Source organism: Scyliorhinus torazame, chromosome 4 (assembly GCF_047496885.1).
Source record: "Scyliorhinus torazame isolate Kashiwa2021f chromosome 4, sScyTor2.1, whole genome shotgun sequence".
Taxonomy (NCBI): domain Eukaryota; kingdom Metazoa; phylum Chordata; class Chondrichthyes; order Carcharhiniformes; family Scyliorhinidae; genus Scyliorhinus; species Scyliorhinus torazame.
Window position 1 is genome coordinate 198,248,917 of NC_092710.1, and position 14,259 is coordinate 198,263,175.

At 53.1% G+C, this 14,259-nt stretch overlaps 1 protein-coding gene across 6 annotated transcripts in view; it reads left to right on the forward strand.

Annotated features, from left to right (window-relative positions):
• LOC140410681 (runt-related transcription factor 2-like) overlaps positions 1 to 14,259 on the forward strand; it is a 257,444-nt gene that overhangs the window by 215,437 nt on the left and 27,748 nt on the right. For 4 of the 6 annotated variants that reach the window (XM_072499075.1, XM_072499069.1, XM_072499072.1 and 1 more), the window contains one exon: positions 5,854 to 6,018. The exons of the other annotated variants lie outside the window; for them this stretch is intronic. In XM_072499075.1, the coding sequence (XP_072355176.1) occupies positions 5,854 to 6,018 (165 nt within the window). The remainder of the gene's footprint in view (positions 1 to 5,853; positions 6,019 to 14,259) is intronic. 6 annotated transcript variants of the gene reach the window in all.

The following is a 14,259-nucleotide window of genomic DNA, read 5'->3' on the forward strand; positions in this document are numbered from 1 at the left end:
GGTCGTGGCTGATGACGCCTACACGGAGGTCACAGAGTAAAGCGGAGAACCGCTACAATGATGCCCACTGTGCGACCATGGGTGTGGTGGAGAGGTGCTTCAGGTGCCTTCACCGCTCTGGGATGGGCCCTCCAGTACGGATCAAGAAGGGTCGACTGCATCGTGGTGGTTTGCTGCATCCTCCATATTATAGCCCAGCAGAGGGGCGATATGCTGGAGGAGGATGAGGAGCAAGGGCAGACCTCATCAGACGAGGAGGGGGAGAGGGACAATGGGCGGGACTTGGGGGCTTGACATGCACGGGAGACCGCACTAGCCACCGGCAGGGCCAGCGAGCACGGGACGCTTTTTGATCACCGCACGTTTCACCAACTAGGGGGGGTTTCTGGGAGGGGCATGGACACCACAATACCGCACCATCTCACCACTGACCACCCTCACCACCCACAACACCGAGGAAACGCACTTCCCCCACCACTGAACCACCCCCGTGCACACCACCCCTCCATTATACATTCACCTGCGGCACTACGAGCTGAGTGCACTGGTTTGCCAGTGACAACAGGTCTGGTGCATGGCACGGAGGATGATGACTGCCCGCTCTGTGATGAGCTCCGAGCTCCACATCGTTAGACAATCTCTGAATTATTCCCACAGTAGCACCCTCCACCTGGGTTGTCCCTGCATGCAAGCTGACCAGCTCATCACATGGCCCTGTCGTATGGCTGGGGACGGGGTGATGGGTACGTCCGGGTGGGTCTGGGGGGCTGCAAGGCGCACCCACTGGAAACTCACTCTTCTATCACCGCTCACCCACAGTGGCCCTCACTAAACCGCCCCACCCACCGCACCCATCAGACAGAGCACAGAAGCAACTTCCATCGGTGATAACAGGTGTTTATTGTGGAGAGGTATATACAGTCTGTGCCCTAGCGCCTATAACTAAAAACTTAATTGGTGTTTATCTCTCTGGCCTTACGGGCCCTATCAGTATGTCCCGGTGGACCCCCAGATGGAACAGCAGAAATGAAGGTGGACTGCTGTGACCCCTGCCCTGTGACTAGGGTCCCCGTTGGCGCACGTTTCCTGGGGCGGCCCGGCCTGGGTGGGCCAGGCTGCTCCTCGGGCGTGCCGGCTGGCGTGATGCCGACCTGTTCTGCCCACCAGATGCACCAGGGACAGAAGGGAGGAGTCCGAGGTACTGCGGTGTTCCGGGACCACCTCTGCAGGACTCACCGGCACGGGCCCCCATCACCTCCTCCTCCCTCAGGGTGCCCAATGGCCCCCGGGCTTCTCCTTGGGGTGGCGGTGCAAGGCCATCTCCCGAAGCCCTTCCGACACCTGGCACTGCCAGTCCTGGATGCCCGCTCTGGTATCAACCAGGGTCTGTATGTTCGTGGCCATGGAGCTCAGGAAATGGGCCACCCCTGACTGCGACTGTGCCACCTCCCTCTGGGACTGCGCCACCTCCCTCTGGGACTGGGCCACCTCCCTCTGGGACTGGGCCACCTCCCTCTGGGACTGTGCACCTCCCTCTGGGACTGGGCCACCTCCCTCTGGGACTGGGCCACCTCCCTCTGGGACTGTGCACCTCCCTCTGGGGCTGCGCCACCTCCCTCTGGGACTGGGCCACCTCCCTCTGGGACTGGGCCACCTCCCTCTGGGACTGTGCACCTCCCTCTGGGACTGGGCCACCTCCCTCTGGGACTGGGCCACCTCCCTCTGGGACTGTGCACCTCCCTCTGGGGCTGCGCCACCTCCCTCTGGGACTGTGCACCTCCCTCTGGGGCTGCGTCACCTCCCTCTGGGGCTGCGCCACCTCCCTCTGGGACTGTGCACCTCCCTCTGGGGCTGCGCCACCTCCCTCTGGGATTGCGCCACCTCCCTCTGGGATTGCGCCACCTCCCTCTGGGACTGCGCCACCTCCCTCTGGGATTGCGCCACCTCCCTCTGGGATTGCGCCACCTCCCTCTGGGACTGTGCACCTCCCTCTGGGACTGTGCACCTCCCTCTGGGACTGCGCCACCTCCCTCTGGGACTGCGCCACCTCCCTCTGGGACTGCGCCACCTCCCTCTGGGACTGCGCCACCTCCCTCTGGGATTGCGCCACCTCCCTCTGGGACTGTGCACCTCCCTCTGGGACTGGGCCACCTCCCTCCGGGACTGGGCCACCTCCCTCCGGGACTGGGCCACCTCCCTCCGGGACTGGGCCACCTCCCTCCGGGACTGCGCCACCTCCCTCTGGGACTGCGCCACCTCCCTCCGGGGCTGGGCCACCTCCCTCTGGGGCTGCGCCACCTCCCTCTGGGACTGTGCACCTCCCTCTGGGGCTGCGCCACCTCCCTCCGGGACTGGGCCACCTCCCTCCGGGACTGCGCCACCTCCCTCCGGGACTGGGCCACCTCCCTCTGGGACTGGGCCATCTCCCTCTGTGTCTGTGCGACACCCGCCAGCACTTGGGCAATGCCGCCGATGCTGTCAGCCTGGGCCTGCTGTGACTGGGCCACACTGAGGAGCGCCGCTGCAATCTGCAGCTGGCTCTGGCACATGGTTGCCTGTGAGTTGGAAGCCATGTCCTGGGCCACGGCCCTCGCCTGCACAGATAGGCCCAGGCCTTGCATAACCTGACCCATGTCCGACACCTTCGCCCCCATGGCCTCTACCGCGGACGCCACCTGTGCGGTTTTGGCCTGGATGACACGCATGACCGGCACCACTCCCAGCTCCTGCAGGCGGTTCGACTCCACCCCTGCGACTGCAGATGCTGGAAGCCGGCTGTCATCCCCTTCTCTGGTCCCTGGGTCTCTGACTGCACCTGATCTACGGTCGTGGATATTCCAGGAACCCGGGACCCATCTGGGCAGCAGCTGGTTGCTGGGGCTGGTCTGCCCTCCGGCCGTCCAGCCCCTCGGCTGCTCCTACCTCCACCTGCTGAACCGGAGCGGCTGTGTTGTGCTCACCAGTTAGTGTCCCAGAAGCCTCCTCACTAATTTGCCCAACCGAGGTGATAGTCTCCTGAGATGGTAAAGGGTGTAGGGGACAGCAGTGACGGAAGGTCTATGACATCATCGGATCCGAACTCCGGGGTCTCCAGTGTCGTGTTGTGATGTGCGCCTGTCCCCTGTGCGCCTGTCCCCGGTGCTCCTGTCCCCTGTCCCATGTGTGTTGGTCCCCTGGGTCGTAGTGTGCTGTGTGTCTGTCCCCTGTATGTTGGTTTCCTGTGTGTCTGTCCCTGTGTGTCTGTCCCCTGTGTCGTTGTGTGCTGCGTGTCTGTCCCCTTATGTTTCCGTCCTCTGGGTCGCGGTGTCCTGGCTCGTCTTGCCCTGGCTCGTCTCGGCCGGAGGGTTGTTGTTATGGCTGCCCTCCCATCGGTGCTTGCGCATCTGGGGGGCACCGGCCCTGGCACTGTCTGGGGACGGGAAGCGCCGGATGGGCCAGGACCATCACCGGCTGGTCCTGCAAGACACAGGACAGCATGTATGGTTAGACAGACGGACGGGGGTGCGGCGTGATGTGGTGAGGGGGTGGGGTGGGATGAGGGGGTGTTGTTAGGGTCCGCGTACAGGCAGGGGGTTCTCACTTGGTGGCGCGCCTCCGACCTCCGCATTGGCAACCTCCCGCTCCTCCGGTCCGCCAACAATGTCCAGTGCTCTCTGCTCGGGCACGGTGAGGGACGCTGTTCTGGTGGTCTTCCTCCGGTCTTCTCCAGCTCCCTGCGGTTGTGTGCGGACTTTCCCTGTGGTTGGTGCGTCTGCAACCTCCGCCGACGCATGCAGAACGATGGTGCCCGCTGTCCTGCGGCCCGGCCTGGGGTACAGAGCCAGCCTCCCTTTCTCCATGGCGTCCAGGAGGGTGTCCAATTCGCCGTCTCTGAATCTCGGGACAGCTCATCTGGTGGCCATCTTGCCTGCGACGTCTGTGTGCATGGGGGGAGAATGCTTTTCAGCAGCCACAGCGAATGACGCAACCTACATATCGAAGGCCGTGCCTCTTGTGGGCCGCTGAATTGCTGCACTTGGGGGCCCGATGACACCATCATGAAACTTCATGGTTTTCATAACGGCGTCAGCACTGAACCCCATTATCGGAGAATCCCGCCCCTCGTCTCTGAAGCCCGCAGAGAGATCCCTCACCGCCCCCCAGCCCAAACACACTACATGAGGGTCCCCGGCACCCCCCACACACACACACACACACACACACACACACAGGGCAGCCCTGGCCCGATCGCAAGTGCTCAATAAATGCCAGCTTGGCATGTCGACAGTACCCAAGACAGCTGGCAATGCCACCTGGGCCCCTTGGCAATGCCATACTGGCACCCAGGTGGCACTGCCAGGGTCCCCAGGTGGCACCAGCAGGGCCAGTGTACCACCCTGTCCAAAGAGCATGCATCTGAGGGCCTCTGATCCCCTGGGAGGCCTCCACAAGTGCCACTGGCACGGGCAACCTGGCACATGGTCTCCTTGGTACTGCCAGTCTGGTTTAGCCACCTGGGCACCTTGGCAGTGCCAGGGTAGTCCTGCCAAGGTACCAGCTTGGCAGTGCCAAGGTGCCCAGGTGCCAGTGGGAGTGCCAGGATCCCACCCTACCCAATCGCTGACAACCCGGAGAACTCTATTGGCCTGGAAGACGTTTCCCCCCCCCCCCCCCCTCAATGGAGCCACCTCACGTTTGAGCTAAATGGCGCCCTGGCACGGTCTCTCAGATGACTCTATTAGTTCCCAGGGCCTAGGGAAGCCAGCGTAGAAGTATTTCCCTGATTGTGATGTCTCGCGAGATCTTGTTCGCTCTCGTGAAGCGTTCCGAGTGTCGCAAATCTCACGAGAGACCTCTCGCAAAATTTAACGGCCTCATCGCGTCACCGAGTCAGGCACGATGCGGCCATTAGATCGCGCAGGCTTTTCATTGGTATTAAGAATTGAGTCTATTAACAATCAAATTGTGCCGAGGATTCGGCAAAAATTTACGTGAAAGAGTGGTTGCATGATTTGTTGCTGGTTAACTGAGCACAGGTGAGGACATTGTTACACAATTGAAACACTAGATTATTCCACATTCTTGCCAGGATATTTTGGATCCTTTTTGATTCACTGAGTTCTTATCACTTTACCTTGTTATCCATCCCTTGTTATGAGCACAGCTGTGATTCATCTGCCCGAATAAACTGAAGTGAATAGGAGATAACCATGGCAGGTTACAACATGAGAATTCCGCTGCTCGTTTCATTACTCGTAATCTTAAATACAAGCAATTCTCTTCATTGAGCTGGTTTTCTGAAATATATCTGTGTTGTGATAAACTTTGAAACCTACTTGGTCATTTGTACATATAGAACTAGTTCCTGTGATAGAAACACTACAGATGCTGTTTTTTAGGTTGATTTACAAGCTATAGGAGCTAGTGTACAAACTTTGTTTTGAAGCTCTTTGGGACGTTTCAGAACTTAAAGGCATGCTATAAACAAATGCAAGTTGTTTTCATGTTTAGTGGCTACAACTTCTGATAACAGTGCCTGATTCAGGGCCAATTTGCAAAAGAATATAGTTAATGTTTAATATTTTCAGAAAATGATTTTATCAGTATTAATCACAAAATAGAATACCATGGAAAGGAACATGCCTGAGTTGTGGCATGCTGATCACAAAGGATGTTATTTAACTTCTTCCTTAGTTTTTAAGAGAAATCAGGTTCAATTTTGTAAGCTTTACAAGAGAGTTGAGCACCTTTTTATAAGGCTGATATTTAGTAACATTGAATGTAGTCTAAGGCCTACAAAAGTGATAGAGACTTTTTTTTCTGGCAAGGTAACAGAAGAGAAAAAAAAGAATTGACTGATTCCTCTGTTTACAGACCCCAGGCAGGCCCAGTCATCACCACCGTGGTCATATGATCAGTCCTACCCACCCTATCTGAGTCAGATGACTTCACCTTCCCTACATTCCACAACCCCTCTCTCCTCTGCCCGTGCCACAGGGCTTCCTGCAATCACTGCTGATGCGTCAAGACAACTTTCAGGTAGACACAATCTCAGGAGTAAACCTCCTGCGTATTTAAACTTTTGAAGATGGTTGGGGAAGGTGTGGGTGGGGGAATATGGAGGGGATGGATTGGTGGAAATTGAAATCATTGGCATAGTTAAATTGGCATACGTACAAGAGGGAGTCATGACTTCTAAACACCGATAGCTTTTTTATGTTTTCCCTCCTTACTGTTTGCTCCGAAAAATTGCACATTTTTCATAATATAGAGATGCTATCGCTTTACCAAATTATCTCGGTGGCATTAATCGAATTATAATTTGAAACTCCCTTAGAATTCGATCTAACTACGTTCTATGCAATGTGGCGAAAATTGTCAGTGGATTACACTTGTTTCCTATTGGATTTGGATCAACATTTCCAATTTAACACTTGAGGATAATCTCTGAATTCTAAAAAAATGTTTCCAAAGAGCTGTTTTGAAACTTCTTCTTCAAGGAGAAACTTTGTAATTTCACTGTAGCCCTTTGAGAGCCTGCGGATGAATTTCTGTAGGTATTTGCCAACTGATTTACTGAAGCATGTTGAAGACCTGTGGAAACAATAGAAAAATGACATAAACAATGCTCAGGGTATTTTCTGATGTATCCATGCAATGATTACAGTCAGCACCAATGAGATTTGTATTGAAACTAACTTATTACCTCAAACCATTAATGCTATTTTACATATTCTGCTTATGTGATGTTTTCCTTTCAGGCTACATGATAACCATATTTTTGTTATTTTAAGTGTGTTTGCGGCTCATCCAAGCTTTTCAAATTTCCAGACACTATTATTTTAGCTATTTCCCAGCCTTCCTCCTTCTCCCCTCTTAAAATAGAATGGACCTAGGTAGGGTGCAGACCCGATGGGCCTCCTTCAACAGTTCTATGGTTCCATGGTTCTATATATGCTTCGTTTTATTTTCATATGAAAAATGTGTATTTAATGACATATATAATCAGATTCCATCCTTTGGGCTGGACATACTGCTCTGTTGTTCCTAGAAAGGTTTCTATGTTTTGCAAAATTATTTGTATGAATATGGATGCAGGGAGAACATTTTTGAGGTTACCAAATCTACATGATTTCCATTGTACGGAATTACTAAAATTGCATGTGTGTGTGGTTTTTTTATAAATGATTTTTATTGGGTTTCTGTATATTTACCGTTATGTGCACAGAATAAGAGAAGGGCACACACAAACATAGCAAAAAAAACCTCCCTGGTTCTCGTCTATTGGTCCCTGTCTCTTCCCTCTTTCCCCCCCCTCCCTGCGTCTGCCCCCCCCCCCCCCCCCCCTCCTCATGTGGTTCGCCTTTCTTTCCTCTTAGGTTTAGCTGTTTCCCCCCCTCCCTCCCAGTCTATCTCTCCCTCTCATGCCTTGGCTACTTTCCCCTGATTCTTGGCTACCTGGCTATTCTTCTGCTTGTTCGTTGGCCACAAACAGGTCCCGGAACAATTGGGTGAATGGCTCCCACGTTCTGTGGAAGCCGCCGTCTGACCCTCGGATGGCAAATTTGATTTTCTCCATTTGGAGAGATTCTGAGAGGTTGGACAGCCAGTTTGCAGCTTTGGGTGGTGCTGCTGACCGCCAGCCGAACAGGATTCTACGGCAGGCGATCAGGGAGGCAAAGGCCAAGGGCGCCCGCCCTCCTCCCCAGGAATAGATCTGTCTGGTCTGAAACCCCGAAGACCGCCACTTTCGGGCATGGCTCCACTCTCATCCCCACCACTTTGGACGTTGCCTCGAAGAAGGCTGTCCAGTACCCCGCAAGTCTGGGGCAAGGCCAGAACATGTGGGCATGGTTGGCCGGGCCTCCTTGGCACCGTTCACATCTATCCTCCACCTCCGGGAAGAACCTATTCATACGGGTTCTTGCTAAGTGGGCTCTATGTACCTCTTTCAGCTGCGTCAGGCTGAGCCTTGCGCACGTGGAGGTGGAATTGACCCTGAGCAGTGCTTTGGTCCTCCTCCCATTTCTTTCTTGTTGCGTCCAGTACAGTGTCGGCCCTTTCTACCAGTCGGTCATACATGTCGCTACAGTTTCCTTTATCTAGTATGCTTGCGTGCAGTAACTCTTCCAGTCATGTCTGTCGTGGCGGTTGTGGGTACGTCCTTGTCTCGTTTCGTAGGAAGTTTTTGAGTTGCAGGTACCTTAGCTCGTTCCCCCTGGCTAGAACAAAGAACAAAGAACAAAGAAAAGTACAGCACAGGAACAGGCCCTTCGGCCCTCCAAGCCCGTGCCGACCATGCTGCCCGACTGAACTACAATCTTCTACACTTCCTGGGTCCGTATCCCTTTATTCCCATTCTATTCGTGTATTTGTCAAGATGCCCCTTAAATGTCACTATCGTCCCTGCTTCCACCACCTCCTCCGGCAGCGAGTTCCAGGCACCCACTACCCTCTGTGTAAAAAATCTTGCCTCGTACATCTACTCTAAACCTTGCCCCTCGCACCTTAAACCTATGCCCCCTAGTAATTGACCCCTTTACCCTGGGGAAAAGCCTCTGACTATCCACTCTGTCTATGCCCCTCATAATTTTGTAGCAAGCTGGAATTTCTCTGTCAGTTGGTCCAGTATTTCGATCCTGCTGTCCGTGTATAGGTCCCTGACTGTCAGTGTCCCTCCGTCCTGTCCCCACCTTTTGAAGGTGGCGTCAGTCAGCACTGGTGTGAACCTGTGGTTGTTGTAGATGGGAGCTTTGTCTGACATTTTGGTCAGGCCAAATTGCTGCCATAGTTGGTTCCAGGACTGGAGGGTGGCTATCACCACCGGGCTGCTGGAGTGTTTTTCGGGTGGGGATAGGTGTGCTGCCGTGGTGAGGGCTCGGAGGGAGGTCTCCTTACAGGAGGCCTCTTCCGCGCGCACCCACTCAGCTTCTGGCTCCTTGATCCATCCCGTTATTCGCTCGGCCGTCGCCGCCCAGTGGTAGAATTGTAGGTTTGGGAGGGCTAGCGCGCCCCTGGATTTTGTTTTTTGTAGAACCTTCTTTGGGATCCTAGCATTCTTCCATGTGTGTGTGTTGAGTATAAAATGAAAAAGAAAATAAATGACATACTATTCGATGAGAATTGCAAAATAGATGTTGTGCAACAGTTGTGAGAGTGTAGAAATGCCAGGGATATAAAAAGGCTATTTCATCCTTCAAAGCTGTTCCCTGTAGCATAGTCATTGTTTCGTTGTGGCACAAATGATATCTAAAGATTTGAGAGAAGTCAAATTCTGGCTCCTCTTCCTGATTCTTATTCAGTAACCACTGCAGGAAGTGCACACATGAACAGCGAATTAAGATAGCTTTGGATTTGGGTGTAATGTATAGACCGTTGAATATTCAGACCCACTTACAGTTACAGTTCACACATGAATAATAGCTCTTGCGCTAAAGCCCTGGAGGAGAAATAGCAACTCTGGAACTGAAGCTTAGCAAAGGAATCAATGCCTTGAGGAAATGGAAGAAAATTTGATGGATCTGGATTAAAATGGATTGAAGACAAAAGGTAGATTGTGAATCAAAATAAACTGGTCAGCATAATTTTAAATTATATTTTAGTGTTTATTTAGTAGTTTATCATTAATGATATAATTCAGCTCCTCATGACATTCGAATACCTTTATTCCTGTGACATTAAAGTTTCTTTCACTGCTATAGGGAGGGTACCTAACTAATGCCTGGATCATTTCTGAAGTCCAACCTGGTGTTAACACTTTTGTTAATGCAAAGCCCCTATTTGGGCTTGAGGCCAGCTCAGTGCCCAATTAAAGGTGTCTGGTGCTGTCTGGAGGCTGGAATTGGCTCTGGAGAGAAAATCTCCAAGGCAGACAGCAGCTTTGACTGGGCTTTCTGTTGCTTTGCAGAATGGAGCATGCAGGAGAGAAGAGGACCATTGCAATGTCCAAACGTCCAAACAATCAGTCAGACTGCCCCAATCTGCTCAAGCGATGGTAACATTTCTTAAAAATACAATACAGATACAATTACAATGGTGGATTATTGGCATAATACATTCACCACAATGTCCAAACTTTTTAAGTCAGCAGCGGCAATAAATACGGCTATGCCTGACAGCTGCACATTAATGTGTCCCACATCATTCACTCCTCCCGTTCTCAGATTTGGAAATCTCCTTCTTCTGTTGCTCTCCACTCCATTAAAAAGATCTTGAAGAAGCTTAACAATCATTTAATTGGAAGCCAATAGGTTTCCAGCTCCCCCTGCTCTCACTTTGAAAATTACAGTGCATCCTGAGTCATTAGGACAACGACATAACATTCAGGAAGAGCACAGTGAGAGTGCACCTGGACCTGACCTCATCCACACTGCCAATTGAAAATCAAGCCCATAGGCAGAAATTTCTCATGTTTCTGCAGAGCTTCGTAGAAGGCGGGAAAAACTGGGTGGACGCTGCTTGTCCCAGGGACGGCTTCATCCGCCGTAATATTGGGCACTCAGTGAACAAACTGAAAGATCCCACCCCACCAGCTTTCTCGGGTTTTAAAAGATCAGGGCGCCCCGATATAAAGAAAACAGAATGCCCCTCCCTGCACAATAACAGAAATCTCTCTTTCTCCCCCCCCCCCCCCCCCTCACCACAGAACTCACTCCCTCTCCCCCACAACCCCACCACGGAATTCCATCTCCCCCCCCCCCCAATGGAAATCCCTCCATCCCCCCCACCCCACGAAAATCCCCCCCTCCACCACAGTTCTCCCCCCTCCCCCCCACCCTCCACAGAACTCCCTTACCCCCGCCAAGGAATTCTCTTCCACTCCCCACCACGGAACAAGCACCGCACCCCACACCATACCAAGCAACTCCCTTCCCCTCCCCACCAGGGAACTCCGTTTCCCCCACCACCACGGAACTTACTCCCCCACCACGGAACACATTCCCCACCCCATACCATGGAAATCCAACCCCCACCACAAAACTCTTTCCCCCCCCCCCCCGCAACCACAAAATTCCCTTCCCCTCCCTACCAACGGAATTCCCTTTCTCTCATCATCACGGAACTCCCTTCCCTCAACCTCGGAAAACCCTCCCCCACCACAAAACTCCCTTCTCCCCCACCGCCCCCCCCACCACCACAGAATTCCCTTCCCCTCCCCACCAGAGAACTCCCTTTCCCCTCCCCACCATAGAACACCCTTCCCCTCCCCACCAGGGAACTCCCTCCCCCACCACCACAGAACTCCATTGCCCCCCCCCCCACAACCACGGAACTCCCTTCCCCCCCCCCCCCCCACCACGGAACTTTCTTCCCACCCCCAACCATGGAACTCCCTTCTCCCCCTCCCCCCCCCACCACAGAACTCCCTTTCCCACACCAGCATGGAATTCCCTTATCTCCCCCCATCACACATTCACCCTTTTCCCCCACCACCACGGAGCTCCCTTTTCCCCCACCACCACCGAACTCCCTTTCCCCCACCACCACGGACCTCCCTTTTCCCCCACCATGGATCTCCCTTCTCCACCCCCCCCCCCCCCCATCCATCCCACGGAATGCCCACCCAATAGCGCCACCTCACTACGGAGCCAATCCAACCACAGACACGGAACCTCCTCCCACTCCTTGAAACATCCATCATACCCCTACCCAACTGACATGGGAAATTTCCCCACACATACTGCCCCACAGGATCCTCTCCTCTCCCCCCGTCAACGCCAGGGCCAGTGAGAGGGGGCAGTATCTGGGTAGTGCCAGGGTATTGCCGAGCATTACTCTCTCCCCCAGAGACTGTACTTACCTGTGAATCCTCAGCAGGGATGGTTTGGCAGATCCCCATTTGGCAAAAGCTGTTGTAAACCCTGCTGACAAGGTGTGATGCGGGGGGAAGGTAAGCCCTCATGTGGAGGGATGATAGAGCGGAAGGCCCGCTAATGATATATTAATGTATGGTAATGAAAATCCCGACCTGTCATGGTGGGAACCCCATTACACCATTGGCGGGCGGGGGGAGGATGGGAAATTGCCACGGTGTGACCATTTGTGCACTCCCATTGTATTTCCCCCATGCCTCCCCCAACTAGCCTTCCCGCCCGCCAGAGAAGCCCAGCCATTGCATATTGTGTCTGACGTGTAAATCTTAGAAAATATACAGCTGAGGGAGACTGGAATCCCTGCAGGTTTTGGCAATGGAGGCTGCTGAACTCAATTAGCTGGACAGCTGGTTTGTGATGCAGAGCAAGGCCAACAGCACAGGTTCAATACCCGTACTGGCTGAGGTTATTCATGAAGGCCTCGCCTTCTCAATGTTGCTGCTTACCTGAGGTGTGCTGATCCTCGGGTTAAATCACCACCAGTCAACTCTCCCCCTCAAAGGGGCAAGCAGACTTTTTTCATTCATCTGGGACTATGGCAATTTTACCTCTGAGGAGCATTAATTGGCTGGAAACGGGCCTTCCACCCTCACTTGTACATAAGTTCTGTGAAAAAACGCACGCAAATCACTCTGGACTTACCTGGGGGCTAGCAGGGCCCCAAAGTGCTCCTTGCAGCTCCGGCTGCCGATAAGGGGCCTTGCACTTTCGGTCAGGGGTCCGGGCATGCGCACAGCGGCGGCCTCGGTCGGCCGCGCCGCACGACATGGCCGACTCACACCGCGGACTGGCACCGACAACATAGGCCCCCCCAGATCGCGTGCGCCCGCTGATCGGTGGCCCCCCGATCGGAACCCTGGCCGTCCAGGAGATCCCCCCGGCAAAGAATCCCACACACCCCACCAGGGCGGCTGTGGACTGTCCACGCCGAGTGCCCGCCGGGTGGAAACATGAGAGAACCACGCTGGCGGGAACTCAGCCAGTTGGCTTTGGTGAACCGCCGCGGGGGCATTTTTCAATGGCCCCAACTGGTGCCGCGTCGACCGCGCGCGCCTTTTTCACGGCGATTCTCCAGCGACCGGAGAATCACAGGAGTGGCGGCGGACCCGATCGCGGGTTTGAAGCCCATTCTCCTCTCCTGCGCCAAGCGCAAATCCGGTGCGGAGGCTCGGAGAATCCAGCCCCTGGAGCCCAGAACCAGCAAAATGCAGGGCATGTGGGCGGGGTCTTACAGCAGGCAATTGGTGGGCAGAGAGGGATTGGGACTCGATCTTCAGTTGTTTTGGCAGTAGTGTTAAAATAATAATGCTAAAATAATGACAAGTATAGAGGGCACTCGGTAGAGTGCAGAACTCTGCCACATTGTGTTAATTCAACGTTATTGCAATTATGCAACTCTTCCTTGTGGCTTTTTCCTGCAGAGTTGATGCTTTGCAACTGTAAAGCTGAAAAGATTAAATGTTTTTAGTTTGAACTTCCATCTTGCTAAGGAGATTTGGGTTTATCGTCACGTGTACTGAAGTAAAGTGAAAAGTATTGTTCTGCGTACAGTCCAGACAGATCGTTCCATACATGAATAACATAGATACATAATGTAAATACACAGACATCGGGTGAAGCATACAGAGTGTAGTGCTACTCAGTAGAGAAGATGTGTGGCGAGATCAGGTCAGTCCATAAGAGGGTAATTCAGGTGTCTGGTAACAGCGGGGAAGAAGCTGTTTTTGAATCTGTTAGTCGTGTTCTCAGACTTTTGTATCTCTTGCCCGATGGAAGAAGTTGGAAGAGAGAATAACCCGGGTGGAAGGATCCTTTGATTATGCTGCCCGCTTTCCCAAGGCAGCGGGAAGTGTAGATCGAGTCAATGGATGGGAGGCTGGTTTGTGTGATGGACTGCTCTGTGTTCACAATTCTCTGTAGTTTCTTACGGTCTTGGGCCGAGCAGTTCCTGTACCAGGCTGTGATGCAGCCAGATAGGATGCTTTCTTTGGTGCATCTGTAAAAATTGATAAGAGTTAATGTGAACATACCAAATTTCCTTAGTTTCCTGAGGAAGTATAGGCACTGTAGTGCTTTCAGGGTTGTAGCGTCAACGTGGGTGGACCAGGACAGATTATTGGTGATGTGCACACCTTGGAATTTGAAGCTGTCAACCATCTCCACCTTGGCACCATTGATGTAGACAGGGGTGTGTACGATACTTCGCTTCCAGAAGTCAATGACCAGCTCCTTAGTTTTGCTGTCGTTGAGGGAGAGATTGTTGTTGTTACACCACTCCACTAGGCTCTCTATCTCCTTCCTGCATTCTGACTCATCGTTGTTTGGGATCTGACTCACTATGGTCGTGTCATCAGCAAACTTGTAGATGCAGTTAGAGCCAAATTTTGCGACACAGTCATGTGTGTAT